The sequence below is a fragment of the Lobosporangium transversale genome, assembly GCF_002105155.1.
Source record: "Lobosporangium transversale strain NRRL 3116 chromosome Unknown BCR41scaffold_89, whole genome shotgun sequence".
NCBI lineage: Eukaryota > Fungi > Mortierellomycota > Mortierellomycetes > Mortierellales > Mortierellaceae > Lobosporangium > Lobosporangium transversale.
Window position 1 is genome coordinate 48,235 of NW_019029067.1, and position 24,965 is coordinate 73,199.

A 24,965-nucleotide genomic window follows, 5' to 3' on the forward strand; every position below is an offset into this window, starting at 1 on the left:
TGAAGAAAAATGTTGACCCCCCCCCAAAATCTCAAGTTTGGCAGCCTGTCAGTGAGCGTTAGTGCAATGCACATAAGCCACACAGGCTGGTGACGAGCCTAGCATCGACCATTGTTTTTGGTCTGACCGCAGCATTTTAATGCTAATTCAACATGCCTTGTTTTTTGAATATAACGTTTATTATTATTACTATTTAATTTTCAAAAATATATTACACCCTTAGGATGGTACTGTTCAAAAGGGACAAATATGTCCTGATGCCTTCCCTTGTGGAGCCGATCCTTTTTTCTTTATCTGGTCTTATCAATTTTGTGTTATCCCGCCATGTAAAACTGTCCAGCCCAGCTGTCAAGTGTTATCATGGAGTTATCTCCTTCATATTCTTAGTTATCGATGTCGGCGCCGAACAATTTGAGGACCTCAAAGAAGGCTCCGCCACAGAGAACAACCAACAGAAATGCGACGAGATATGGGTTTACTACTGATTTTTTGGCTGCCTTCTTCTCTGCCTGAGTTGATGACTTGACCTGGCCACGCTTTGTGACATTAGCCTGATATTTGGCTATATTAATTGTAAAAGCAAAATGAATGAATATGTTTAATTTCAAAAGATGCATATCTTATCAAAGTATAAGACAAAATAGTCTGATGTCTTACCATTACGGACACGAATGGCGGGGGGAGTTGCAGTGGTCATGGTGTATTTGTTATTACGAGGAAAAAGTATATTGCTGTTTAAGATGTTTGTAGAATATTATGACAGGTCCAGTCCGTGTCGTGTGAGAGCTGCTTGATTGTTGTTGCTTTAATGAAGGGAAGAAGAAAGAGAGAGAAAGAGAGGGAAGTAGAATAATTTGGATGGTAGTGAAAAAGAAATGCTTTTTGATGGAGAGCTCCACAAATGTCAAGATGTGTAACTTGCGTGGAGACTTAAGAGTGGTTCAACATTTTTATATATTTTTAGGTATCAAGCTGATTTGGAGACGCTCGATTGGTCAGACCATGCGCCCAAGTTTAATCATTTGTGTGACTGAATAAGTTATTGTGGTTGGTGATGCTCTCAACTAAACTCGTGAAAGCATAGCATGTGCGAAAAAAAAAAAAAAAAAAGAATGTTCTCTTTTTATATCAAGTTATTCGAGCGATCAACCAAGCTACAATTTAGGATCAGCATTCTTATTTGGCTTCATGCGTACTACTCCTTCTTGAGCAACCGATACAGCTAGAGTACCATCTTCCTTGTAAATCCTTCCAAATGTCAATCCACGATCGCAACCAGATCGAGGACTAAAATTAATGTTGAAATAAATAAACAGGTCATCAATAAATATTGAAGCTTAACGAATCCATTTTCATGGAGCCATTTCTTTGTTTTGTCATCCCTCTTCTTTCTTTCTTTCGCCTACTCACCTTTCGCACACGTAGAGCATCCATTCATCTGCACGGAATGGACAATGGAACCACATGGAATGATCCAAGGAGGCCATCATGGTGATCCTGGGGTTAGGTCCCAGGCGCGAAAACCAAGTTGCACCATGTGCTAGAGGGATAGTTCCCAATAAATTATGGTCAGAGCCATAAGCAACAACGCATTGGTGAAGCGCAAGGGCATCTCCAAGTCTGCCCTTGCATTTCATCCAGAACATTTGTTCAGTACGCTTTGGCGGGTTCGTAATATCCTTCAGACTATGTTTCCGTGTGTCTTTAAAATCTAATGCCAATGGCTTTTTAACATATAAGATTCCATATCAGTAATTGAGGACAGTGGTTAGCTTAGCATAGGTATAATAAACAAGCAACACTAGAACATCAATAGCAACACCAAGGAAGCAGAAAAAAAAATACCTCCGCAAGGCGCATCTTGAGAATTTCGGTAAATGACTCTGGAACTTTAGGGTTGTCGATCATAGATTGGATGAGTTCTTCTTGACTAGGAAGTGTACTGTGATGAGGGACATCTGGCATGGGATATTGATGACTAGGTGCATTAGGGGCAGGAACTTGGAAACTAGCTGTGCACACAAAAATGCTCTTTCCACGTTGCTTTGCTGTTACTGTTCTAGTACAGTACGATTTCCCTACGAGATCAATTATAGAGCGGTGTTATGGAATGCTGGATTGTGTCTTATTTTTTCCCTTCAAGTTCAATCGATAGGAATAAAAGTGTATGTACCATCTCTAACACGTTCAACTTGGTAGAGAATTGGAATTGAGTGATCTCCAGGAAGTAAAAAGTATGAATGCAACGACTAAAACAAATAGAAAAAGAAAAAAAGATAGATGTTTAGTAATCTGCATTTCAGGTAAAAAGGCACCTTGGGCCAATTGATGTAGATTCAACTAACATACATGCACCGAATAATGACTGGACACAGTATTGGTCGCTGCCACCAATGCCTGACCGACTACATTACCGCCTATGTTATAGATATAACGTGTGGTATATATGATGCATGAGAGAGTGGACTTTGTTTAAGGAAAGTAGAAGCAGCAAAAAAAAATAAAGAGAAATGAAGTTTTAATCATCCTACCAAATACGCCTCGTGCGCCCATGGGTAACCACAGCTTCTTGGATCGATATAGATCCTTATCTATCTCCTCTAAATCCAGCATGCTTTCAATAATTGTGTTATCTAAACAAAGAATATTCAACAGGTTATGACTTTCATATTCTTACTTGTGAGCTTTTTCATTATTAATAATATAGATAAAAAGAGAATACCCATCAAACATACTGGTTTCTCCATCTGGAGACGGCGGTGCAGTTGTGAAAGAAGACATCTTGTATGGAAATGAATGAATGAATGAATAAATAAAGCGAAATCAAATGTCAATGAATGAAGTAAGGAATCAAAGGAATTGACATGAGATTCCTCCTTGAAAAACGAATACTTTTCAAGTCCGAGCCGAAATAAAACATTTAACCACGCATAGATTAACAGACGATATCCTCGGATATGAAACTTTACACTGGTCCTAAGTGCTAATAATCAGGGTTCTGGTGTCATATTACGTATTACATAAAAATAATGAAAGCGTTAAACGGGCTCATTAACGAGTGCTCTATTTAGCCCCGTTCACTTCCTCCAGTCAGCTTCTCGTGCGGTTAATTATCCTTCTCTTCAACAAGAGTTTGTGTGAAAGCGGGATCTTTTGGCTCTTTGGGAGGCAAATTGAGTGCATCCACGAGAAGTGACCATACTGTATTAAATGGTGAAAGGATTGCGAAGTATTGTGAGCGCACCTGAGCCTAACTAAGCCTAATTGATGATCCTGAACTATCATTTGTCACATTCTCCATCTCTATCTTTTTGTCAAGACTCTTACTCGCTGTAAGTCCAAGCTGAGATGACCAAGTATGAGTGATGCTAGGTTTATGCAGTTTTCGCCCCAGCTCCGTGCACTTTCTGCTCCAAGTCCGTGTTGTTTCTTCTCTAGGCTCGTGCCGTTTCTGTACTGCTTTGCTACAAGCACGAAAATACCGTTCTTCTTTTCCTTTAGCACAGATAGACTCGGGCGTGCAAAGCATGCAGTCCAGTCTGGAATCCGTTCTTTTCACGGCCTTGCAAGTACGGACTGGTGTATTATCCTTCATATGAATGTTACAAACCGCCATAGACTTCTCCTCCGCCGTACGCCAAACCCTTGTCCGACGAAAGTACCCACCAACTCCAAAAGATGACTCATCAGTCCAAGCTACTCGATCCCAGTCTTCCTTGGACCGTCCCTTATATATATATATTTATGAGCCTTAATTGACTCTTTATACGCTGTCCATTTAAGGACAGTTTATGAACTGCAGCCCAACTGGAAATGCCTAGCGAATGTAGTACCCGAGCAACGGTTTTCTTACTTGAATAGCTTTTGGCAGAAAAGTAAACAGATAGATGAGTAAATGAAGGTCAGGTGTGGGCCCACACACCACAGCCATGGAGTATTTATTGAAATTTTTATCAAAAGCATGCCGAAGACATGTGGGCAACTTGGATAATGTATCTATATTGGAAGTTTATAGGAAAGGTATGTAGCGGCACACATGTGTGAGACTTTATTTTTTTTTGAAATAAGCGCACTGTGCGATATGCAATGGATTGGTAATATTCTTAAGAGCGATCCTCGTTTCCTCTTTGGCATGACATACGATGCTCTTGATATGCCGTCAATCCAGCGCCTTAGATCGTCCTAAAGTTGGAGCGCGAGTGATGGTATCTACTTTTTTTTTTTTACTTGGAAACTCCATGTAAAGAGGTGCGATATCAACGAACGCGTGTTTTCTTCCACGTGACTATATGCCGAAAAAAGGGGCAGCAAAGCGACTATAGATTTTTGCAGGACATTGGTGTGAACCCATTGACAACTAAGTTTTTCGGAGTAATAAGTGCCTTTACCTTTCCAACCTTTTCGCCTTTCTCATTCTCTTCCTCATCGTTCTCATCTTTCTCATCTCATCTTCCTCATCTCCCTCATCTTCCTTATCTTCCTCATCTTTCTTATTCTTCTTTTCATAATGGATATACTTCTCAATGTGGTCACATCTTCTCCAGGCGCCAAATATGCAGCACTCGTTCTTTCTTACATGGCTGTTGTGCGTTATTTCCGATATAAGCGTATCAATGCTGCCCTAAAAAAATATCCAGACCCAACCATTCCTCTCCGTAACTTTGAGGTCGCCAAGGAGGTCGCCGCAATCGTAGATGAGTTTGATTTCCCTTACATGAATATCGTTTCTCTGGAGTTTGCACTCTACAAGACCTATGCAATCCCCACGATCTCCAAGATCTTGGCTGCCACTAAGCAGTTCGAAAACAACGTTCTCAAGCGAGCTGATGACACATCCCTCATGCTTCTGGAATTGACAGAGCCGTACGCTCGTAATCTTCGGAGGTGCATGTTGGAGGGCAAGGAGGATCCGAATGAGATATTGAATGATGAGAAGCGATATGAAATCTCCATGACAAAGCTGAACTTTTTACATGGACGATACAATATCAAGCAGGAGGATTTCCTTTATACACTCGGACTTTTCATAGAGGAGCCACCATCATTCATTGCCCAATTTGAATGGAGACCCCTGACGGAGCTAGAAAAGAATGTAAGTACAGCAGAATATTAAGGTTACACACTCTCAACGTCCTAGCCCCATTTGGTAATGTGTATAAACTTTAAGTAGAACGGAAGGGGGCAAAGTAATTTCTCCCGTCCTGTACACTGTACATTGCTTCACGGCACAATTGGTTTTAGAAAGAAGCGTTTTTTTTTATATTTATTTATTTATAAATATCTGGGTTTGTGAATGTCTTCAAACGTACCGCTGAAAGGTTCTTCGTTCTCCTCCACTTGACGTTGAGACGTCTGGCAGGAAAACGAGTGTTTGAGAGGTTAAAGTTCTTGGTGGCGCACTCTTATCTTGTTAACATCACTTTAGGACCCCAAAAGAATCGATCCTCGAGCTTATAGGAAAAATGGATATGTACAATGCCTTGCATGAACAAAAGGCCTTCAATCCCCTTGGGTATTGAATTGTTTTTCATATGAACAGTATGAACAATTCGACCAGAGGATCAAACCATTTTCTCGTTCACTTATAAAAATGTCGCTGGGGTATAATACTCCAGTGATACATTGTGGGCGTGGAAGAGTAAAGGCTCCAGTTTGTCGAAAGATTTGATCATTGAGGCCTCTGAAGGTGATATATGGAGATATTTCTGAATGAGCGATCACTCTAGCGCTTTTGTTTTTTTGGGCATACAGATAGAGACGTATGGTTTAAATTAGGCTGGCAACATTGACAAGTTATTAGAGTACTAACCCAGTGGATTTCCGCCATCCTTATTTAGGCCATCTTTGCTATTTGGGCACACCATGGAAAGAGAATGGGCATTAAAAACATTCCCGAAACCAAGGAAGATTTTAAGGCTTGGTGTGATGTAAGTTAGGCATGCTTTTGGATTTACTAGAACACCATACCTTGAGATATCAACAGAATTTAACGAACAAATAAATACTACGTTTTAGGAATATGAACGGCAAAACTCTGTTTATGCACCGACGAATGCCAAGATCGCAGGAGTAACCACGGATTTACTGCTGAGCCTCGCACCAAAATTCATGCATCCGTTTGGCCGCCATGCTGTCTCTGCATTACTGACACCACGACTGCGTGCGGCGTTCAAGGTGGCCCCACCACCTTTGGGCGTGACCACATTGATCCGAGCGACGCTCAAGGCTAGGGCCCTGTTCGTCCGATACTTCATGCTTCCTCGTCGGCTGCCTCATGTTCGCACAGGGGTGAGGGCTAACAGCGAGGGCAAGTATGTGCCAGCGCATAACAAATATGAACCTGTCTATCCTAATGGATATAAAGTAGAGGATCTAGGCCCAGAAAAGTTTATCGGTAAATGCCCCTTTCCTACTCACCTTGTGCCAAGTCAAGAACCTGCTACACCTCTTTATGTGCTAGACTGAGTGCACAATGTCATGTGGCAATGAAAAAAGGGCGAGGAGAACTCTTACTTTCTTTTATCTAATTAATTACTTAATAAAATAAAATATCTTATAGATATTTTTTGAGTGCACACTTTTCATAAAAGACAGACACCCAAATACACCTAAACGCATTTTCAAACGCGACTGATGTTAGTGTATCGTACTGATGTACTGAACAAACGAACATGAAGTTTTTTCAGTAAATTTCCAGTTAAAATCGGTAAGTACTTACTTTTTTTTTACCGTTTCAGTAAATTTCAGTAAGTACTTACTGAAAAAAACTTCATATTCGTATGTTCAGTAAGTACATCAGTACGATACACTAATTAGTCTGATGTACAATAAAGAATTGTATATCTTTTTTTTTTTTCATTGGCTGTGGAGCCAACCAGGCAGTAAATAAAGTCCTACTAAGCTTTTTCTAGCTCCATTGCATTGAAATAGAATACTCCAGATACATTTTGTCCTGGTACTGTATATACATGGCACAAAACATCCTAAAAAATAAAGCTATAACTGTGCTAGATCTATATCTTGCTGTCGTAACGAAGTAGCAGTAAGGACAGCGAGGGGCAGTAAAGACCCTTTTCTCTCGAGTCAGAGGGGACCATTACATTTTCGAACACTATATAAAATGTTGAACTTCTTTTTTTTCCCCCACATCTTCTCCTACTCCTCTTACTCTCTATCTAACAGTACCAGTAAAGTTAAAAGAAAACAAAGCAAAGCAAACATGGCGACCCAAGTCAATTATCAGGATTACCTTAGCGAATCTTCAAAGTCGAGGAAGCCAAGCGCCAGTATGTTTTTTTTTTTTTTTTTTTTTTTTCGGTTGTGATTATTAAACGGAACTCTCACTCTCTGTTACTCAATTTTTTTTTTAAATAGTCGGGCGTCTAGTGCCTCTTAAAGAAATCCCAGGCATGGTATGCAATGGCTGATTTATTTTATGATTTGCTCATTTTTAAGCCATGGATAGACTAAAAAAAAGTAGCATTCCTTTTTGTTTAATATTATCTGATGTTGTTATTCTCTGAATCTAATAGATCTCACTTGGATCAGGTTCTCTCAATCCTAAAATGATTCCATATGAAGGCATTGACCTTTTACTCAAGACCGGAGAGAAACTCAGCATTGATCCGGATACCTTGCAGAGCTCTTTGAACTATAGTCTAACTGTAAGTAAACATGAATAACAATAATAATAATAATAATAATAATCAATTCAAAATGTCTAATTAGTTTTTATTATTTTCGTTCCTAAATCTTATAAGGAAGGTATCCCTCAATTGACAGCCTGGCTCAAGGAGTTCCAGCATAAACATCATGCGCCTCCACGAGAATTCTCAATAACTATTGGGACAGGGTCGCTAGATCTGATCACAAAGGCTCTTTATATGTTGATCAACGATGGCGACAGCATTCTCCTCGAATCGCCTGGGTATGACCCTGTTTGCACTTTCCTGCGGCATCAGCCTTGCAATACTATCGGTAATATGAGATAGAAGAGGAAAAATTACCCTTTTTTTTTTTTTTTTTTTTTTGTAATGCATTCTAATGCGAGTTCGCAATGGAATCTATATTATTATTACTTAGACGTTGAATTGGATTCATATGGGATCGTTCCTTCAAAGTTACGAAAACAGTTGGAAAACTGGTCTTCTGACAAAAACGGAAGAAAGCCCAAGGCATTGTATACAGTGCCCCATGGAAGCAATCCCTCTGGTGTGAGCCAAACATTAGAACGTAAAAAAGAAATTTATCAGATTGCTCGAGACCATGGTCTGTTGATCTTTGAGGATGATCCATATTATTATTTACAGTACGATGAGAAATTGGTCCCTTCATATCTGTCCATGGATGTGGATGGACGAGTCTTGCGATTCGATAGTATGTCCAAGGTTCTATCAGCTGGATTGCGTATTGGATGGGCAACTGGACCTTCGGAACTGATCGAAACCATTAACATGATTACTCAGGTAAAAAAAAAATAATTCAATAATTACATGGGACAATCATCAACACCATCCCACTTGTTCACAATTTCTTTCTTTCACTAAAAAAAAAAAAAATCTAGTCGTCCAATCTAATGTCATCAGGTGTAGCGCAAGCTGTTGCATACACGCTGTTAAAAAACTGGGGTCATCAAGGATTTTATGAGCATACACGTCACGTGGCTGCATTCTATCATAAACGCAGCCAAGTGTTTTGCAAGTATGCACGCAAGCACCTTGAAGGTTTAGCAGAGTTTACGGAACCAAACGCGGGAATATTTGTTTGGCTGAAACTAAAGGGTATTAAGGACTCTACAGATCTGGCTATGAACAAGGCGAAGGAGAAGAAGGTATTGATAATCCCCGGGGTGGATTTCTTAAGTCATCCAGAGAGAGATGGGTCCAGTCCATATGTGCGAACGTCATTTTCGGATGTGGCGGAAGAAGACATGGGTCCGGCTTTAGAGCGACTTGCAACCTTGTTGCGTGAACATCAAGAGTAGCGATAGTAACACAATAAAGTAATCACGAGACTGCCACGTGCATTGAGGTTTATTTTCATGTGTCTCGCTGTGTACACCATATTTTTTTTTTTCCCCGCCCCGTACAGTTTTGTTCACTTTCCTCCAGTCGGTCTTCCGTGTCTTTTCTCCTGTCCGCTCGGCTCCCCCACAGTTGCTCCAAAAGAATTCCCTACAAAGCCATAAGCTTCTTGTCATTGTTATCATTCCATTCCTTCCTTAGTTTGAATTAATCAATTCATTCATTATTCATCCTTTGTCTTTCTACTCTTTTCTAGTATACTCTTCCTTTTTTCTTTTTCTTTTTTTTTTGTCCATTGTAAATGACTGATACTTCTTTCCTCACTCCTCCACTGTCACCAAAGTCAAATCCATCCATGTCTTTGCCTGCCGTTGCTGACCAGTCAATCGCCACAGACCTCAGTGACAGCACTGCATCACTAACTTCCACCTCTTCCTCTTCCTCCTCTCTTGATTCCAAGACTGTCACAGACACTTCCACTCCTACCTTATCAGCCTCGGCCCACAATGAGGATAGTCAGCATCATCCACTAGCTCAAATTTTGGGCCTTTATCATAAAGCTACCTCCACTTTCCTTCTTCGTCAACTGGCAGCTGCATATACAACTAGTTTAGAAGCATTGGAGCTGCTTGCCCGGACTAACCAAGATTATGGCCTTGATCACTCTCCGGACCTGTCAACCCGGCGTTCGTTCTTTGTGTTGAAACAAAAATTATGGATTCTTCATGCCACGATCTTTGGAGCGGTGTTATCGGATCGTGCATCAGCTCAGGCAGCAGCGGCAGCAGCAACAGCAGGAAACAACTATAGCAACAGCTATGCCAGCAGTACTTTGTTATCCTCATCTAGGAAAAGAATCTCAGGATCAATCAAGGATAGTCCCGAAAAATTGGTCAAGGATTTATGGAGACGTTTGGTGGATGACTATGGAGGATTGGAGGGGGATGTTGATGGTCAGATCATGGTATCATTGTAAGCAAACGATTACTTCCTTTGACACTGCTTTTGGTCGTTTTGTGTTCCTTTTGGGATGATGTATTGTTTTCTGTATCACTTTATCACTCGCATTGTGAATTATCATTTTTCATTTCCGGGGTCAGAAAGCTAAAAGTCTTCTCTATGGCCTTGTTTAATTTTAATCTTTTTTTTTTTTTTTTTTTTTTTTTTCCTTATTATTATTTTATTATCTTTATTAGCACATTGTTATGTATCAACCAAAAGCTGTATGCATTGGCAAGACAAATTGTGGAAGCATATCTTGCAACGATTCCAGATGACATGTTAATTCATTTAGAGACAGCTGCTGGAGTTTCCTTGACACATGAGGAGATTGCCGCTTCTGGCCAGAAGGACCCATTGATGACCAATTACGAACGACTTGTGGAGTTATACTTGATCCATGTATTAGCCAAGTTAGGCGAGTGGGATTGTGCGACTAACTTTTTGCAGTTCAATAGCGTTCTCTCAGATTCTACTAAGAAGGTAAGATCATAGTCATAAAAAAATAACAATTCAATCATACAAAGAGGGAAAAGATGATGAAACCGGAAGGCCAAAGTGAGAACAGAGAAAAAAAAAATTAGAAGGGATGATGCATTTGTCGTGAGTTGACATCAATTTAACTCCGTAATGCGGGGAATATAGTTTTTTTTTTTTTTTTTTTTAGTGCGTCTCTGTCCTTTTTTTTTTTTTTTTTTTTTTATTGTGCATTGATCTCTAATTATTATTACTATTATACATATTGTATTTGATAGACTTATGGCAAGATTTTGGACAGGCTCCACCAGAAATCATTGAGGCCTAAAAAAGCAATCGCGAAGCAACCACAGCAGCAGAGTTCTGGAGCACTGGAAGCAAAGTCTTTGTCGACTTCAGCATCGCCATCGGCTGCATCGACTTCATTTTCATCGCCAACTCTATCTTCAACCTCGACCATGGGGTCTTTAGCGGCAACGGCAGCTAATTCGATTGATTCTACTCCAGATTTGTTGCCTGTATCAAATGCTGAGGCAAATGGCGTTAAAAAGTCTGTTTCGGGCGGTGCATCGCCATCTCCTATAGTCAAGACCAAATTAGTGACTTCGCCCAAACAAGGGGTAAAGACTAATGGTGGTAGTGCAGCTGTTTCTGTGTTGACTATGCAAGCCAAGCTGATGGCGTTGATGCAGCATTATGTTGAAATGGTCAAGAAGGCGTCAAATCAGATGGGTACCAACCAACTGATGGTGATTGTAGGGCTTGTGGTGTTTTTGGGTACGTTGTCAAGGAACCGTGTGAAGGCATCCGAATACTTTAAAGCAGGGATGGCTAAAGTGATGCAAACTATCAGAATGGGGACCACGGTGACAGGCATTTAAAAGAAGGAAGAAAAAAAAAGAAAAAAAGAAAAGAGGGTAAAATAGCGGAAACGTTTTGATACAATAATAATAATTATAAAAAAAAAAAATAAAAAAAAAAATAAAAAAAAAAAAAAGTTGCATACTTTTGTAAGGATGCAATTGCTCTGAGGCCCTTTTTCCATGAGTAGAATAGACAAATGGATGTGTTCGTTGCAAGATAAACTTTAAATCTTTTATCAGTCAGTTCCATGCACGAAAAAAGTGGTGTGATTTTATTGTCTGTGATGCGATGCAAGTTAAAGTTGATTGTGTTTGTGGAGACCATTGCTCTCAGGCTTTTTTTTTTTTTTTTTACTTCCTACACTTGTTCACTTGCTCGCTTTTTCTTCTTGTTCATTCATTCTCTTTGACATTCTGCATCCATCCCTCTAATCGCTTCACTCATCCCTCATTCTCTCTTTCTATCCTGCTCCTGTTCACAACTGCTTCGCCCTTTTTTTCAACATTAACCCTAATCTATTTGCCTGTTCATATCGTAATTCCTATTTAGGTACATCACTTTCTCACTTAAAAGTCTCCCCCATGATGTCTATGTTGGTCTTGTTTCTCTCTTTCTTCCCCTTATTCCTTCTCTCTGCACCCTAGATGTGTATGTGTGTATTATGTATGATCTACTTTTATCATGCGATGCCATACCCAGTCTTGTAATAAAAGGAACAATGACGATTCATTCTGTCCCCAATGAGTCTGGATTCTGTTTCTTCTTTCCCATTTTCCATCCATCCTTTCTATCTCCCTCTTCTCTTTCTGTTACCCATTCTTTTGGAACTGCGCCATTAATTCTGACTCTTCTCATTTTGTTATTTACTTTTTTCATAGGCCAAAAGTCATCTGCTAGTGAGCAAAGGGAGGACATTGCGCTTTGTTTGAAAAGCAAAAGAAAATGGTGAATACGACTCAATCGCCGCTGGCGATGCTTGTTTTGGTGACACCTTACACTCTTCTCTACTTTGTCAACCAATGTAAGGATTACTCAGCCCGTTTCGACTGCGGAGTTTACGTTTATTGATGATCATCGACAATGTTAAAGATCAAAGCCATTTGACGTGTGTTTTTTTTTCTTTTTTTCTTTTCTTCCTTTCTTACTTGTCGATTCAGTATTCCTACATGGTGGCCTTGATCAGATTCATTATCTTTTCTTTGAACTCATCTTTGTCATCGCGTTCAGGAAAATCTTTGGTCTACCAGACTTTACTGAAAGATGCTTCCCATCCAACGTGTTCCCATACCTGAACAGTAGCGGAAAGTCTATTCATATCCAATCAGTCGAAGGCTTACAGCCCATTAAAACTAGTCTTGCCAACCCATTAGTGCCCACAACGACAACAACGCCTACTACCACCACTACTACAATCAACCCACCTATTGACCTAAAATTAACCTCAACCACATCCATCATAAAATCAACTGATCAACATCATGAAGCAACTGCTACAGAAATGTCTAGTTCAGAGCTAATTGCCCCAACCCCAAAACAACAGCTCGCTGGACCTTATGCGGAGCAATTGGCAGCAATGGAAAAAAAGTTTATGGACTATATTGACCAAACAGACATTTGGGGAAAAGTATACGAGGATCCTTCTGTCAAGAACCCGAATGATCCAACTAACAGCAGCAGTTGGATTCAAGTGTTTCAGTACAAGAGCCGACCTATGTGTTATAAAATAGTTGCTTATTTAGACAGTCCGCCCGCGGTGGCATTCGATATGCTCTGTGATTTAGAACGCCGATCGGAATGGGATCCTATGTGTGTGGAGGCCCGGGTCTTGGAGGAAGTTTCTGAGCCTGCAGGGACCACCATTCAATATGTGAGAACAAAGGCTGTCTGGCCCACAGCTTCTCGAGATACTGTGGTATTGGGTACTGTTCGAGACTTGGGATCTGGAGCTAGATCCGGGTCAAAAAAGGAAGGGTTGTTCATGGTAAATGCGAGTATCAATCATTCCAGTATGCCAGAGAGAGTTAAGGAAAAAATCGTGAGAATGGAAACGACCGTGGCGGGCCATATTATCACACCCGAGGCTAATGGAGCTCGTTGCAAGCTGGTGCAGATCCTGGATGCAGACCTGAAGGGTTGGATTCCTGAGAAGGTGATTCAGATGGGTAAGTCAATGCTATTTGTTATTATTATTATTATTATTATTACTATAAGTATTATTACTATAAGTATTATTATCAAGCCGCAGCACATCTTAAATTTTATTTTTCTTCCTTTCGTCTCTCGACCATAGTTTCAACAAGTGCTATGCCTGATGGCCTTCGTGCAATCAACAAAATCATCCCGTCAATCAAACCCTATCAAGAGTCTAAAGTACTTGCCAAGGCCGCGGAATCTCAGCAAGAGGCTAATACGATTTGGAGAGCTGCAGCATCACAGACTATAGAAGATGATGATCACAACGTCAATGAAGGCACCCTTGCACAGACACTTGATGACTGTACTCCAGCAAATCCCATGGATATGGACCCAGTCGATGTCAATCTCGCCCTCGAAAGTGGACAACAAAAGGTCGCTGACGATAACATGCTCACCCTTATTGCTGCACCAGATAAAGCCATCAATAATAACATCAACAAGAAAGATGCATATGCTTCTCATACACGGTTGCGCCAGCGTGTTGGAATGGGATTGAGTGATTTCAGTGATGAAAAGTCTGACAACACCATGACTAAAACATCATCAGGATCTACTACAGCTCTCGGAAAATTAAGGATATCCACCAGTGATAGTAGTAGTACGTTCAAGCTGTTTTGGGATGGGATCAAAGAAAATATCAAAGCAAGCTTTTCAGGAAAGGCCAACAAGATCCTGGTCGCGGTCATTGTAGTGGCTGTAGTGGGATCTAGTCTGACGAAATTGAAGCGTCGTTGAGACGGACTATGGCTTTTTTTACATGCTACCCTCTCATTTCCACACAGTTACCATCCGTCATCGCCGTTGCTTTACTTCTCTTCGCGCCTCTTATCCTCCTATATACTCTATCTGTGTACAATAATAATAATAATATTACGGATTAATAAGCATAACGGTTATAACGCGTCTCTTAATATTTTCTTTGAATATAATTAATAATCGTAATAGGAGTAATAATAATAATAATAATAATAATAATAATAATAATAATAATAATAATAATAATAATAATAATAATAATAACAGTAACATAGACAAGTAGACATGTTTTTATGGACTGCTTTAACTTTCGATAATATGCCTTTACCATTCTTATTATTGATATCTTTTACAGTTATTTGTCGATGATTTGTAACGATTGTAAAACAAAAAAAGTAAGTTGGGCTATTGAGTACGCCACACACATATATTAGTACATATTTTTCTATTGTAACTAAAGGTTTTCCGAACAGGATGCCCAGGATTAATAGAGTAGCATCATGTCCACATGAATGAAAAACTTTAACGGTTTATTCTCTTTGCTTTCATCTTTCTCTTCATGTTGGCTATCCTTTTACTGTGTTATTGGCTTTTATAGATGGTATGTCCAGCCCGACGACAACGACATTGATCATAGCTCTTCTTGCCAGTCTCCCTGCTAAGAGCGGCGCTTCGAGGTCTTATCCGGGATCCAGAGCCGGGTACTAGAGGTACAGAGACTCCAGCGCTGACAGATGTACTGAATGTATGAGGGGACTTCCTCTTTACACGCTTTGGCTCCTTACGGGCAGGTACAACATCCGAATCCTAGCCGTTCGCTTGATTCGCTTTTAATAGCACTCTAAATGACACTTCCTTCTATGTGCCTTCTTAGCAGGCTCTGTAGAACCCTCTTCATTACTTCTTCTTAAGAACTTTGGCTTGCATTTCTTGCTCTGTAGCACAGATGCGTTCTCATTTTCGTGCGCTTTGGGGGTTCTGAGTGAGAGTGGAGACGTAGATTACTAGCCTTTGGATGTTTTTATACTCTCTATTTCCCTTCTGGTACCAGTACGTCTGTATGCCCAAAAGTGACACAAACAAGCTACACATGTTGTTTACATTGCTTAACCTTATTTATACCACGATTGTCGCAGTCTATAATATGAACAACTAAAAGGATATATCTAGAAAAGGCACTGCATTCTGCTCTATAACCAAAGCACAAGGCTGCCGCCCTCCCTTTTAGAACTCCCAAAGCGCACGAAAATGAGAACGCATCTGTGCTACAGAGCAAGAAATGCAAGCCAAAGTTCTTAAGAAGAAGTAGTGAAGAGGGTTCTACAGAGCCTGCTAAGAAGGCACATAGAAGGAAGTGTCATTTAGAGTGCTATTAAAAGCGAATCAAGCGAACGGCTATGATTCGGATGTTGTACCTGCCCGTAAGGAGCCAAAGCGTGTAAAGAGGAAGTCCCCGGGAAATAGATTTTTAACTTGACTTACGGATTCAAACGTAAAATGTCGAGATAAAGAACTATCACTCAACTTAGACGCTAAATAGACAGAGTTTTGAGACTACGTAGATAATGCTTTGTTGAAAAGTGATGGAAGTCATTATCTGAAACCAAAGCGTGCACTTATTCAACTGCAGCTGCTGTATATGTAGCCCTCCAGGAATTCTTCAGTAATCAAAGTGTAGGAGTAAAGTCCTGGCAACAAAAGTGAAAGTGAAGCTAGTATTTGATATATAACCGTGGTTGTGTATCTTTTGTCCCTTGTTTTATTTTAGGTTGATGTTTTAAAAGTTGAATAATCGTATATCTGGTTTAATTGAACTACAGTACCACAAGAGCGTGAGCGAAGTAAGTAAAGAAATGATCAGTCAGTCCAGCGAGAAAGGAGAAGAAAACAATAGTAATAAAATTATATAATAGGACATTATTTTTATTTTTATTTTTACCTGTGAGAGGTATGATTCCGAAACAATACGCGCACGAGCATTGAGGCTTAACTTCATCTCACTGATTTCCTTATCAACCTCCTCCATAAACTGGATGATAAAGTCGACCAGCTTGTGCTTGTACATTTGCTCCGTATGTGAGTTGGTGATCAGGAAGGAAATGTCGTATCCCTAGAAACAATGGAATATGGATTTTTTCACAAATTAATAGGATCAAAAAATAAACCTGCATACGTCTCAAGAACAAAAAAGCGCCCCGTACAAAGAAGTAAGCACATGTATCCTTGTCTTTTTTTTTTCAGGAGTAATTTGTCGCTTTACCTCTATTGGCTTCCTACGGAGAATAACGAAGCTCTCTGCACGCTGGGTCAAGAAACGCGTGAACTTGTGAGCCAAAATACGCTCAATCTCATCTGCTTGTTTGATGGCAATGCTGACGCGCATGGAGTTGACGGATGACTCGATTAAAACCCGTTCTTTATCATTTCTGCTGATGACAAGGGGATTAAGAAGAACCTCCTTTGAAGCACTAGTGACCATACAGTTTTTTTTTTAGAACTCATGTCAGCAAATGTCAACAATATAAAATAACGCGCAAACCTCATAAAAGGCAGCCTCTCTTTTTGATTTCTCAACATATTTCTAGTATTGCCCATTGATACTGTATCAATTGCTGTACAATTCTCTGGAGTAAAGGAGTACCCTCCTTTTAATATCTTTATTCCTGGTTATATTCATGTTGTTATTGCTGCTTACCCGACCTCGACCTCAGGCTTGTTGTGACGTTCTGCAATCTGGGAGGAGAAGTTCTCTAGACACATGGACGCCGTCAGTGTCTGACGGACAGCATTGAGGTATGGTCGGAGGGTATTAGACTAACCATCGCGTTTAAAGTAAGTATTTTTGATGGAATAAAAAGATGTCAGCATATTAAGATAAGATAAACTAGCTTCAGAAAGGTCATCTATGATAAAAGAAATGATACCAAGTCGATGGGAAAGCATCAATGGCGTACCATAGCTGGGGTTGTAAAAGAGGAGTGAGTGATGGATTATTAACGAGCAGATGGTATGATGGTGGTGTCCATGTGCATGTATGAACGGTTATCAGAGCTGGCCATTCCAGGTAGACAACACGTCACAGATCACATGACAAGACTATTATTTGAACCGTTTGTGCGAATTGTCTTCATGTCTGTTTATATTATTATTGTTATTTGATTTGTGTCAACTTCTCTTTTTCTCTTTTCTCTTCTTCCATCACCTCTCATTCTCTCCCTTCCCTCTTCATCCTTCCTTCCTTTCTTTTTGTTCTTCTTGTTCCTTCTTTTAATCTTTCATTTCTTCTGCTCAAAATCATGGCTCTCTTCCTTGGTCGTCTCACCCATGACACCCGCTCGAGAGATTTGGAGGACCTTTTTGCCAAATATGGCAGGGTCACTCGTCTTGATATCAAAAGAGGTGCAGTTTAAAAATAATAATAATAATAATAATAATAAAAAAAAAAGCTTCTATTTTGTGATTGTGACGGGTTTGCAAATCGACCGCTCTTTGAAGACTCCGCACTCACGGTGATTACGTCCTTATCTTTTACAGGTACCAACTCTGGTTATGGCTTTGTAGAGTACGAGGTTAGTAAATAAGAAACGGTTTTGAGATGGACATTATGACAATAGATTTGATAAATTTGTGCTGCATTGATAATGATACACAACCGTAAACAAATCAAAGAAGTTGACAATTTTTATTTCATGCACAGGATCCTCGTGATGCGGATGAGGCTGTCCACAAGCTTAATGGACACGTTGTAAATGGTAACCCCATCGTGGTCGAGTTTGCCAAGAATAACGGCCGTCGTGCTGGTGACAATGAGTGCTTCAAGGTAAAAAAAAAAGAAAGATTTTTTTGTTCATTCAAAACAACCATTAAAGCTTGTTATAGATTACGTATTTGACCCATCTGTTTTGTTTACTAATATCTATCCAATTGTGTGTTATATTGACTTGATCCTAGTGCGGCAAGGAGGGTAAAAAAAAAAAAAAAGATTGAAAATTGAACCACATCTCTGGAAGCCTTGTATGACCGCCATTATTGTTTGATTGAAATTGACGTCCCCTTAAATAACATATTTTTCCTAATAGGACATTGGGCTCGTGATTGTCGTGGTGGCGGTCGCTACAGTGATCGCAGAAGGTATTGTCATCCGTCCGTGTCTTCAATCCGCTCCATGTCCTTCAGTTTACCGCACTATGGCGATGTCTTTACAGGAGTGCCGTTGTGCCTGCCGGATACTATTTGCACAACCTGAAAAAGAAAAGGTGCAAAATTAAAAAAGGATGCAAAAGGGATAAAAGAAAAAAAAGAAAAGGAAAAGGAAAAAGGCCAAGAGAGAGCGGAGAAATTAAACCACTATGGAACAACCGAAGACCAATCTAAAAGCGGATTGCTGAAATGCCGGCTATGAAGAGTCTCGTCGAGTCATTCGGTCCTCGAAGCGTGCCCTCCCCTCCCTATTCCCTCCCTCTCCCCCCTTTTTTTTATCTATTATCACCATCATTATCTCATTAATTCGCTTTTGTGCTTCAAAGCCGTATCCGTTTTTTTTTCTGCTACTCTCCCGAGTTGTGCAGCTCCATCGACCGTCGTGTTTGTTTTGTATGTGTGAACAGCAAAAGCATCGCAAGTCGACTAAATGCTTTTTTTTATTTTTTTTTATTTATGGTGATCTAAAATCACCTTTTATATCAACATTGTCACTTTTCAAATTTATAATCCCCGACAGGCACATTCACTCCACTGAAGACACAACTGTTGTTTACAGCTTTGCACGTGTAGACGTCTTTACTGACGTCCTGTTTGTTACCTTATTCTTAATCTGCTAATTAATATCCTAGATCTCGCTCGCCTCGTCGTCGCTCACGTTCCCCTCGTCGCGATTACAGAGATCGCTCGCGCTCGCGCTCGCCTCGCCGCCGTGATTACCGTGATGATCGTCGCGATGATCGCCGTGATGACCGTCGTGATGATCGTCGTGATGATCGCCGAGACTCCCGTCGTGAGTACAGAGAGGATTCCCGCCGAGAGGACCGCGACCGTTCACCCGAACGTTCGTCCCGCCGTGATTACGACCAACAGAAAGACAGAGATCCATCTCCTGCCGCCCGTGGTCGCTCTCAAAGCCCTAACGGCGATCGTCGTATGCGTTCTGCTAGTCCCACTGCAAAGGATCGGTAAGTGAAAAATCATTTTCCCATTTCTTTTTTTTTACTTTCTCTTTCTTTCACGCCGTCACTAATCTCGCGCCATATCTTTAATTAATCAATTTTGTCTGATTGATATCTATACGTAATCTTTCAACTAAATAGTGCTCGTTCCATCACTCCTGATGGTCGTTAAATACTGACAGGAGGATAAAGAAAGGGTAATAATACATACAAAGACAGAGATTGTTTTTTGTATGAGAGTGCTAGTAACTTCTCTTCTTTGTTGATGTTTTTTTTCTTCTGTATTGCAATGGGATCAAATTCGCTGCATGCATTAATAAAAACTGGAAATATATATAAATGAATCGATCCAATTTATTTTCAAAAAAAGGAATGGACAAAATAGGAGGTCAGGAGAAGAATGCTTGGTGTATGAAAAGAATAGAAACGAGGAAAAGTAATGATGAATTGAAAAATGAAAATTGCTATTATGATTTTTTTTTTTTTTGTTCACTTGGTTTTTTTTTTTTTTTTTTTTTTTTATGTTCAGAGTTCAGAGTTGATGTAGAGAAAGAAAGGATGCAATGGAAGGTGGGATCAGCTTATAGCTGCGACACGAGAATGAATCTATTGTTGCTTGCATTCAGGGGCTTTCTCATCCTTGGTGGGGACCTATTGATGACATAAAAGGAAATAAATGTTTTTAGTAAAAAGAGATCCTATTTCAAAAGATTATGTGCACAAGATATTCATAGGATATACTTACACCCTCGTCATCATCGTCCTCGTCGTCGTCCTCATCATCATCCTCTTCTTCATCCTCATCATCATAATCAAAATCATCATCGTATTGGTCGCCATCCTGATACTGAAGGGCTTTTCCAGTGAACCAATCAACAGCTCGGGGAATGATCGAGTCCTTCAACTCCTCGCCCAAACCATAATCGGCCTCAAGCTTCTCATCCAGATCCTCATCGTCGTCAGCTTCTTCGTCACTCTGGTCTCCAGGGGCAACTGGAGGGCTGAAGAACGAGAAGAAAGTCTCAGCAGGGACAGTCTTCTTAACTACGCGAGTCTTGTTGGTACCCTTGTGGCGTTGTTTCTTAGTCTCGACAGTAACTGAAAGGTCCTTGCCCTCCTTCCATTCAATTTGGGTGCCCTCAGCATGATCATAGACAAAATCTCCGCCGTAACCAGGCTCGTCCTGGTAATAATAAGTCTTTGACAGAATGGTATTGGTGAAGAAATCGTTGGGTGAGAACTCAAAGTCAAGGCGGAAACCAGGTTTCTCAAAGTAAGCCATGCGAATGTCAACCAAGTGCTTCAAAGCCTCCTCATCTTTCTCAGTGATGATATCAGCAAATTGAGGGTTCGACTTCAAGACTGTGAGCCAGAACTCGGGAATGCCTTCATTACACAAAAAATAAAAATAAAAATAAAAGACATCAGTGACTCTAATTAAGCCATTTCAATCCTTTTGATTGACTATTTTTTTTCTTTCTAAAAAAAATTTACCTTCAACCTTCTGAGTATCCTTGTCCTCATCCTCTTCGTCCTCATCTTGGTCATCCTCATTCTCCCCGTCACTGACGCCCTCAGCAACTTCAGCGTCAGTGGGTTCGGACTTGCCGCTGATGTAATCAGCACGCTTCTCGTACAAGGGAGTATAGAGAGCAAGGTACTTCTTCTCCAAAGCAAGAATCTCGTTCTGGAACTCGGCTTCCAAGGCAGAGTGCTTATTTTGAAGCGACTTTAAACCTTTAACACGGCGACGAACCTCGACGGGCAAGCTCTGGTAATAGCCGGAAGGAGCGCCGACCAAGTTGCCAAGACGACCTTGCAGCATGGACATGAGTTGAGGGTTGTTAGCCAAGAGAGAGGTACCTAAAATTACAATAGCAATAATAAAGAGAAATAAGGTAATGTTAATCGGATTGCTCTATCGACAGAAATATAAATTTCTATGTGTTGTGTTGTCATAATTTTTTATTTTTTTTGTTGGGGATAATGGATATTGGAGACGAAGTAGTCGCCACCAAAAAAAAAAAAAAAAAAAAAAAAGCAATAGAGATCCTTTCATCTCGAAAAAGAATATCATGCCATACCAGGGGTCTTGATAGTCTCCAAATCTTCCTCAACGGTAGGGACAGAGGGACGAACGGACGAGTTGATAGGAGCAGAGAAGATGGGAGTGTTCTGAGGAGTAGGAGCCTCCTGCTGCTTCTTCTTGATATCAACGTTGGCTATTTGATATGCAAAAAGGAATAAGATGAAATGATTAGCTTGTTGTTCCTTTTTTTTTTTTTTTTTTTTTTTTTTGCGTGCCTTTTGTCAAGGATGGGGATGAAGTGTGGTCGTAGTTCCCGCAGTCGTATTGCGTGAGCTTATTGCCCAAAAAGAATAACAACAACAGACAGTTATCCCTCAAAGACGTTTGGCACATGACTGAGCACTACCATCGGTATCCAAAATATATCAAATGGAATGGTGTGGTCCAAAGACGGTAAGCTGCAGCTATCCCATACTATCCTAGCCTCCTTTTCTTATCTCGCCGAAGAGACCAACCCCAAATTGGGTCCCTCTCCTTCAAGCTGTCCAACTTGCTACTCTTTTAACTGAGACTGCTCTGTCACAGAGTGCTATCACTGGAAATATAATAAACTGTCCATGACGCAGAAGACGACATTTTTGTTGACTTTTTTTTTTTTTTTTCTTTTTCTTTTTCTTTTTCTTTTTCATTTTCATTTTCTTGCATTTAAATGCTTTGCCATGATTTTGTCTGAAACAACTGGTGCATTCATATTTTAAGAGGCGCATTATCCAAAGCATGTCGAAGAGAGAGGGAGAGAGAGAGAGAGAGATATTTTGTAGCTGCTGTATTGAGTCTAAATGAGAGTAAAAATTCAAATTAATCTCTCTACCTGATGAAGAATCCATGGCGTATATGTTAGGGGGTGAGGGAGAGGATGATCGAGAAGGATATGAATCACAACGAGGGAAACATTCAAAAAAAAAAAAAAAAAAAAAGTATGGATTGGAGAATGATTGGGGAAACACGTGGATTAAGGGGAGAGCAGTCATGTGATAAAACCATTGCAACTACAAAATACAGAACACAACTTTACTTTTTGTTACTTTTTCACCTTTCATCATATTTCAACAACGCTATGCCTCGAGCAAGTAACAGCAACTTCCCTGCTCAAAGGCCCAGTAGTTCAGCACCCAGGGCACAGCCAGGAGACCCTATTGCGCCGAAAAAGGCTAATCGTTATAAGCCAGGCGTGAAGGCGCTTAAGGAGATTCGTCAATATCAGGCAAGCACGAGTCTTTTACTTCGAAAACTACCATTTGCACGAGTGGTATGTTGTTATATTATAGGCAAACCGTCGAAACTGCTTTCCAGCTATTTATTAAAATACTATCATTGCTATCTCACATGTTTCTTATGATAATTGCTATTTTTTGATTTTTTTTTTATTATTGTTTGCCAAATAGGTGCGAGAGATTGCAAATGATATTGTTTCATTACACAGACCTGCGGGTACTGACCCTGTTGGGCTCAAATGGAAATCTGCAGCAATATTGGCATTACAAGAAGCCACTGAAGCATTTCTAGTCCATCTATTTGAGGATGCGTAAGTGCTTTTTATCAAAAAAATACGATTTTTTTTTTTTTTTTTTTTTTTTTTTTTTTAAAAAAAAAATCCCCGATCCTCATAAAGCGAACAATACATAAAAAAAAACCACTTTTCTAACATCTAATGTGCGTATTTTATCTTTGATCGACCATATTTCAGTAACTTATGTGCCATACACGCAAAACGCGTCACCGTGATGCAAAGGGATATACAATTAGCAAGAAGAATCCGAGGTACTATCTAGTTAATGAACTAGTCAAAACAGAAAAAAAAGAAAGAAAGAAAGAAAGAAAGAAAGAAAGAAAAGGGGAAGATGCGAAGCCACAATCTTTTTTACCCTATGGCTCTATTTATCTTCATCTGTCAATGTCTCTTGTAGATATTATCCCAACCCTGGAATCAATATGGATTGGACCAACATTACCTTCTTTACTTAATCATACCATTTGTATTTGTATTTGGAAACAAAAAGAAAATAAAATTAATATTCAACATACAATCAACCCAAACTACATTCTTTTTGTCAAAGCTTGCTGGTTTGGTTCCTTCCAACCATGGATAGTGTTTGTAAAGGCTGATCAAGCGGACTTTTTGTGCAGGTCGGACAAAATTCACCATGTTTGTTTTGTTCAGTAAGGACGCCGCCGCTGAGAGAGTAGGCTCGACAGGTCTGGCAGCTGTCTTATCGTACACAAATTGGTGGTAATGTCTTTTTTTTATTTTATTTTTATTTTTATTTTTATTTTTATTTTTATTTTTATTTTTTTTGACATGTAATAACCTTGTACTAATACCATTCCTAGTGGGAGAGCCTGAGAAGATGAAATCGCAACAAAATTTGAGGTAAACAAAGTAACACTGGAAACACTCTTGTGATAATGAATTATATATAATATAATGACACCTTAGACTTAATACTGCAGTCCATGTAGCAGTTTTAATATAGCACGTAGACAAACTAATAAATACCTATATCTAATTCTCACTTGAATTTTTCATTATTTTCCGAGAGCTATTATATACATTAGTTGGTAAACTACAATATTTATTCATGCCTTCTTCTCATCTAGATCCCTTCTAACCGCAGCTTTTATAACATTAATCTAAATAAAGTGCTGAAAGGAAACGAGACTTCTTTTAGTGGCTCTTCGCTTTTATTCTTAAGAAAGCTCTTAGCGATACCAACTAAAGACTATAGTAAAAAAAAAAAAAAAAAAAAAAAAAAAGATTGGATTCCTGGTTCAAGCTGAGATCCATTAATTTTGATAACAGTTTTCAGGTGGATCTTTTGAAAATATCATAAGGCGGAGTAAATCAGTGACGATTACCGTCGGTGGATTTATAATTCTTTCAAATCTCCATAAAATACTTTTTTATGTTCATGAGTCTGTCCTATGATATCCGGCCGGTGGAGTTGACCATCTTGCAGAAGGTATATGTCTTACGGAGATGTGGGCCACATTGGCACTATTTGAAAAGTAATACACGTCAGTCATATAATCAGAGGTTTACTATGTGTTTTAATGAATGGCGGTATTACTCTGATGAGTTATATGGCATGTTTGTATATCTGTTATTCCTTCCTAGAAAGGCGTAGCCGCTGTCATCATACAATCTGACTCTGAAAATATGAAGGGCAATAAAGAAGACTGATGTAGTTCCTTTGACTTTACAGCCTGCATAGGATGAAAATATAGCCTCAATCACTTGTTCTACATTAATGTCCCCTAGAACCCAGCTTTCCTACCGTGTTGCTGTAAAATAATGGCTAATATCATATATTAAAGGAAGTGAGCATAGCTATAATTATATATATATATATATATATATATATATATTCATAATTGTGTGTGTGTGTGTGAACAAAGCCT

General features: G+C 39.7%; 10 protein-coding genes across 10 annotated transcripts; 6 read left to right on the plus strand and 4 right to left on the minus strand.

Moving 5' to 3' along the window:
- Nucleotides 1-213: 213 nt before the first annotated feature.
- Nucleotides 214-925, minus strand: BCR41DRAFT_365387 (hypothetical protein; the record flags this gene model as incomplete). Its single annotated transcript, XM_022026153.1, has 2 exons — nt 658-925; nt 214-562 (listed from the first exon to the last, which is right to left on the minus strand). Coding segments are annotated over exons 1-2 (182 nt in total), but the record flags the coding sequence as incomplete, so codon positions are not given.
- A 189-nt stretch (nt 926-1,114) lies between these two features.
- BCR41DRAFT_390891 (HotDog domain-containing protein) lies at nt 1,115-2,871 on the minus strand. Its single transcript, XM_022028296.1, has 7 exons — nt 2,736-2,871; nt 2,532-2,633; nt 2,350-2,417; nt 2,174-2,249; nt 1,846-2,078; nt 1,411-1,724; nt 1,115-1,287 (listed from the first exon to the last, which is right to left on the minus strand). The coding sequence occupies exons 1-7, from the start codon at nt 2,779-2,781 to the stop codon at nt 1,155-1,157; spliced, it is 972 nt and encodes a 323-aa protein (XP_021875256.1). The 5' UTR covers nt 2,782-2,871; the 3' UTR covers nt 1,115-1,154.
- Nucleotides 2,872-4,405: 1,534 nt separating this feature from the next.
- BCR41DRAFT_365389 (hypothetical protein) lies at nt 4,406-6,504 on the plus strand. The gene is made up of 3 exons (XM_022026154.1): nt 4,406-5,092; nt 5,838-5,927; nt 6,016-6,504. The coding sequence occupies exons 1-3, from the start codon at nt 4,508-4,510 to the stop codon at nt 6,463-6,465; spliced, it is 1,125 nt and encodes a 374-aa protein (XP_021875257.1). The 5' UTR covers nt 4,406-4,507; the 3' UTR covers nt 6,466-6,504.
- Nucleotides 6,505-7,219: 715 nt separating this feature from the next.
- Nucleotides 7,220-8,983, plus strand: BCR41DRAFT_379421 (pyridoxal phosphate-dependent transferase; the record flags this gene model as incomplete). The annotated part of the gene is made up of 6 exons (XM_022027216.1): nt 7,220-7,286; nt 7,375-7,412; nt 7,533-7,664; nt 7,761-7,977; nt 8,083-8,465; nt 8,564-8,983. 6 exons carry the CDS (start codon nt 7,220-7,222, stop codon nt 8,981-8,983), a joined length of 1,257 nt encoding a protein of 418 aa, XP_021875258.1.
- A 229-nt stretch (nt 8,984-9,212) lies between these two features.
- On the plus strand, nt 9,213-11,438 carry BCR41DRAFT_426962 (hypothetical protein). The gene is made up of 3 exons (XM_022030804.1): nt 9,213-9,995; nt 10,220-10,505; nt 10,778-11,438. The coding sequence occupies exons 1-3, from the start codon at nt 9,325-9,327 to the stop codon at nt 11,378-11,380; spliced, it is 1,560 nt and encodes a 519-aa protein (XP_021875259.1). The 5' UTR covers nt 9,213-9,324; the 3' UTR covers nt 11,381-11,438.
- Nucleotides 11,439-12,335: 897 nt separating this feature from the next.
- Nucleotides 12,336-14,294, plus strand: BCR41DRAFT_375976 (hypothetical protein; the record flags this gene model as incomplete). Its single annotated transcript, XM_022026999.1, has 3 exons — nt 12,336-12,384; nt 12,521-13,525; nt 13,654-14,294. 3 exons carry the CDS (start codon nt 12,336-12,338, stop codon nt 14,292-14,294), a joined length of 1,695 nt encoding a protein of 564 aa, XP_021875260.1.
- Nucleotides 14,295-15,962: 1,668 nt separating this feature from the next.
- On the minus strand, nt 15,963-17,340 carry BCR41DRAFT_365394 (actin-related protein ARPC3). The gene is made up of 5 exons (XM_022026155.1): nt 17,270-17,340; nt 17,011-17,129; nt 16,576-16,783; nt 16,255-16,425; nt 15,963-16,129 (listed from the first exon to the last, which is right to left on the minus strand). The coding sequence occupies exons 1-5, from the start codon at nt 17,270-17,272 to the stop codon at nt 16,121-16,123; spliced, it is 510 nt and encodes a 169-aa protein (XP_021875261.1). The 5' UTR covers nt 17,273-17,340; the 3' UTR covers nt 15,963-16,120.
- A 141-nt stretch (nt 17,341-17,481) lies between these two features.
- Nucleotides 17,482-19,811, plus strand: BCR41DRAFT_365396 (hypothetical protein). Its single transcript, XM_022026156.1, has 7 exons — nt 17,482-17,714; nt 17,850-17,884; nt 18,013-18,135; nt 18,267-18,279; nt 18,395-18,446; nt 19,148-19,483; nt 19,619-19,811. The coding sequence occupies exons 1-7, from the start codon at nt 17,612-17,614 to the stop codon at nt 19,647-19,649; spliced, it is 693 nt and encodes a 230-aa protein (XP_021875262.1). The 5' UTR covers nt 17,482-17,611; the 3' UTR covers nt 19,650-19,811.
- Nucleotides 19,812-20,083: 272 nt separating this feature from the next.
- BCR41DRAFT_343540 (hypothetical protein) lies at nt 20,084-22,465 on the minus strand (the record flags this gene model as incomplete). Its single annotated transcript, XM_022022335.1, has 5 exons — nt 22,378-22,465; nt 21,562-21,699; nt 20,972-21,340; nt 20,223-20,863; nt 20,084-20,128 (listed from the first exon to the last, which is right to left on the minus strand). The coding sequence occupies exons 1-5, from the start codon at nt 22,391-22,393 to the stop codon at nt 20,084-20,086; spliced, it is 1,209 nt and encodes a 402-aa protein (XP_021875263.1). The 5' UTR covers nt 22,394-22,465.
- A 107-nt stretch (nt 22,466-22,572) lies between these two features.
- BCR41DRAFT_426967 (histone H3) lies at nt 22,573-23,537 on the plus strand. Its single transcript, XM_022030805.1, has 3 exons — nt 22,573-22,815; nt 22,952-23,091; nt 23,254-23,537. Exons 1-3 carry the CDS (start codon nt 22,624-22,626, stop codon nt 23,336-23,338), a joined length of 417 nt encoding a protein of 138 aa, XP_021875264.1. The 5' UTR covers nt 22,573-22,623; the 3' UTR covers nt 23,339-23,537.
- The last annotated feature ends 1,428 nt before the right edge of the window (nt 23,538-24,965 follow it).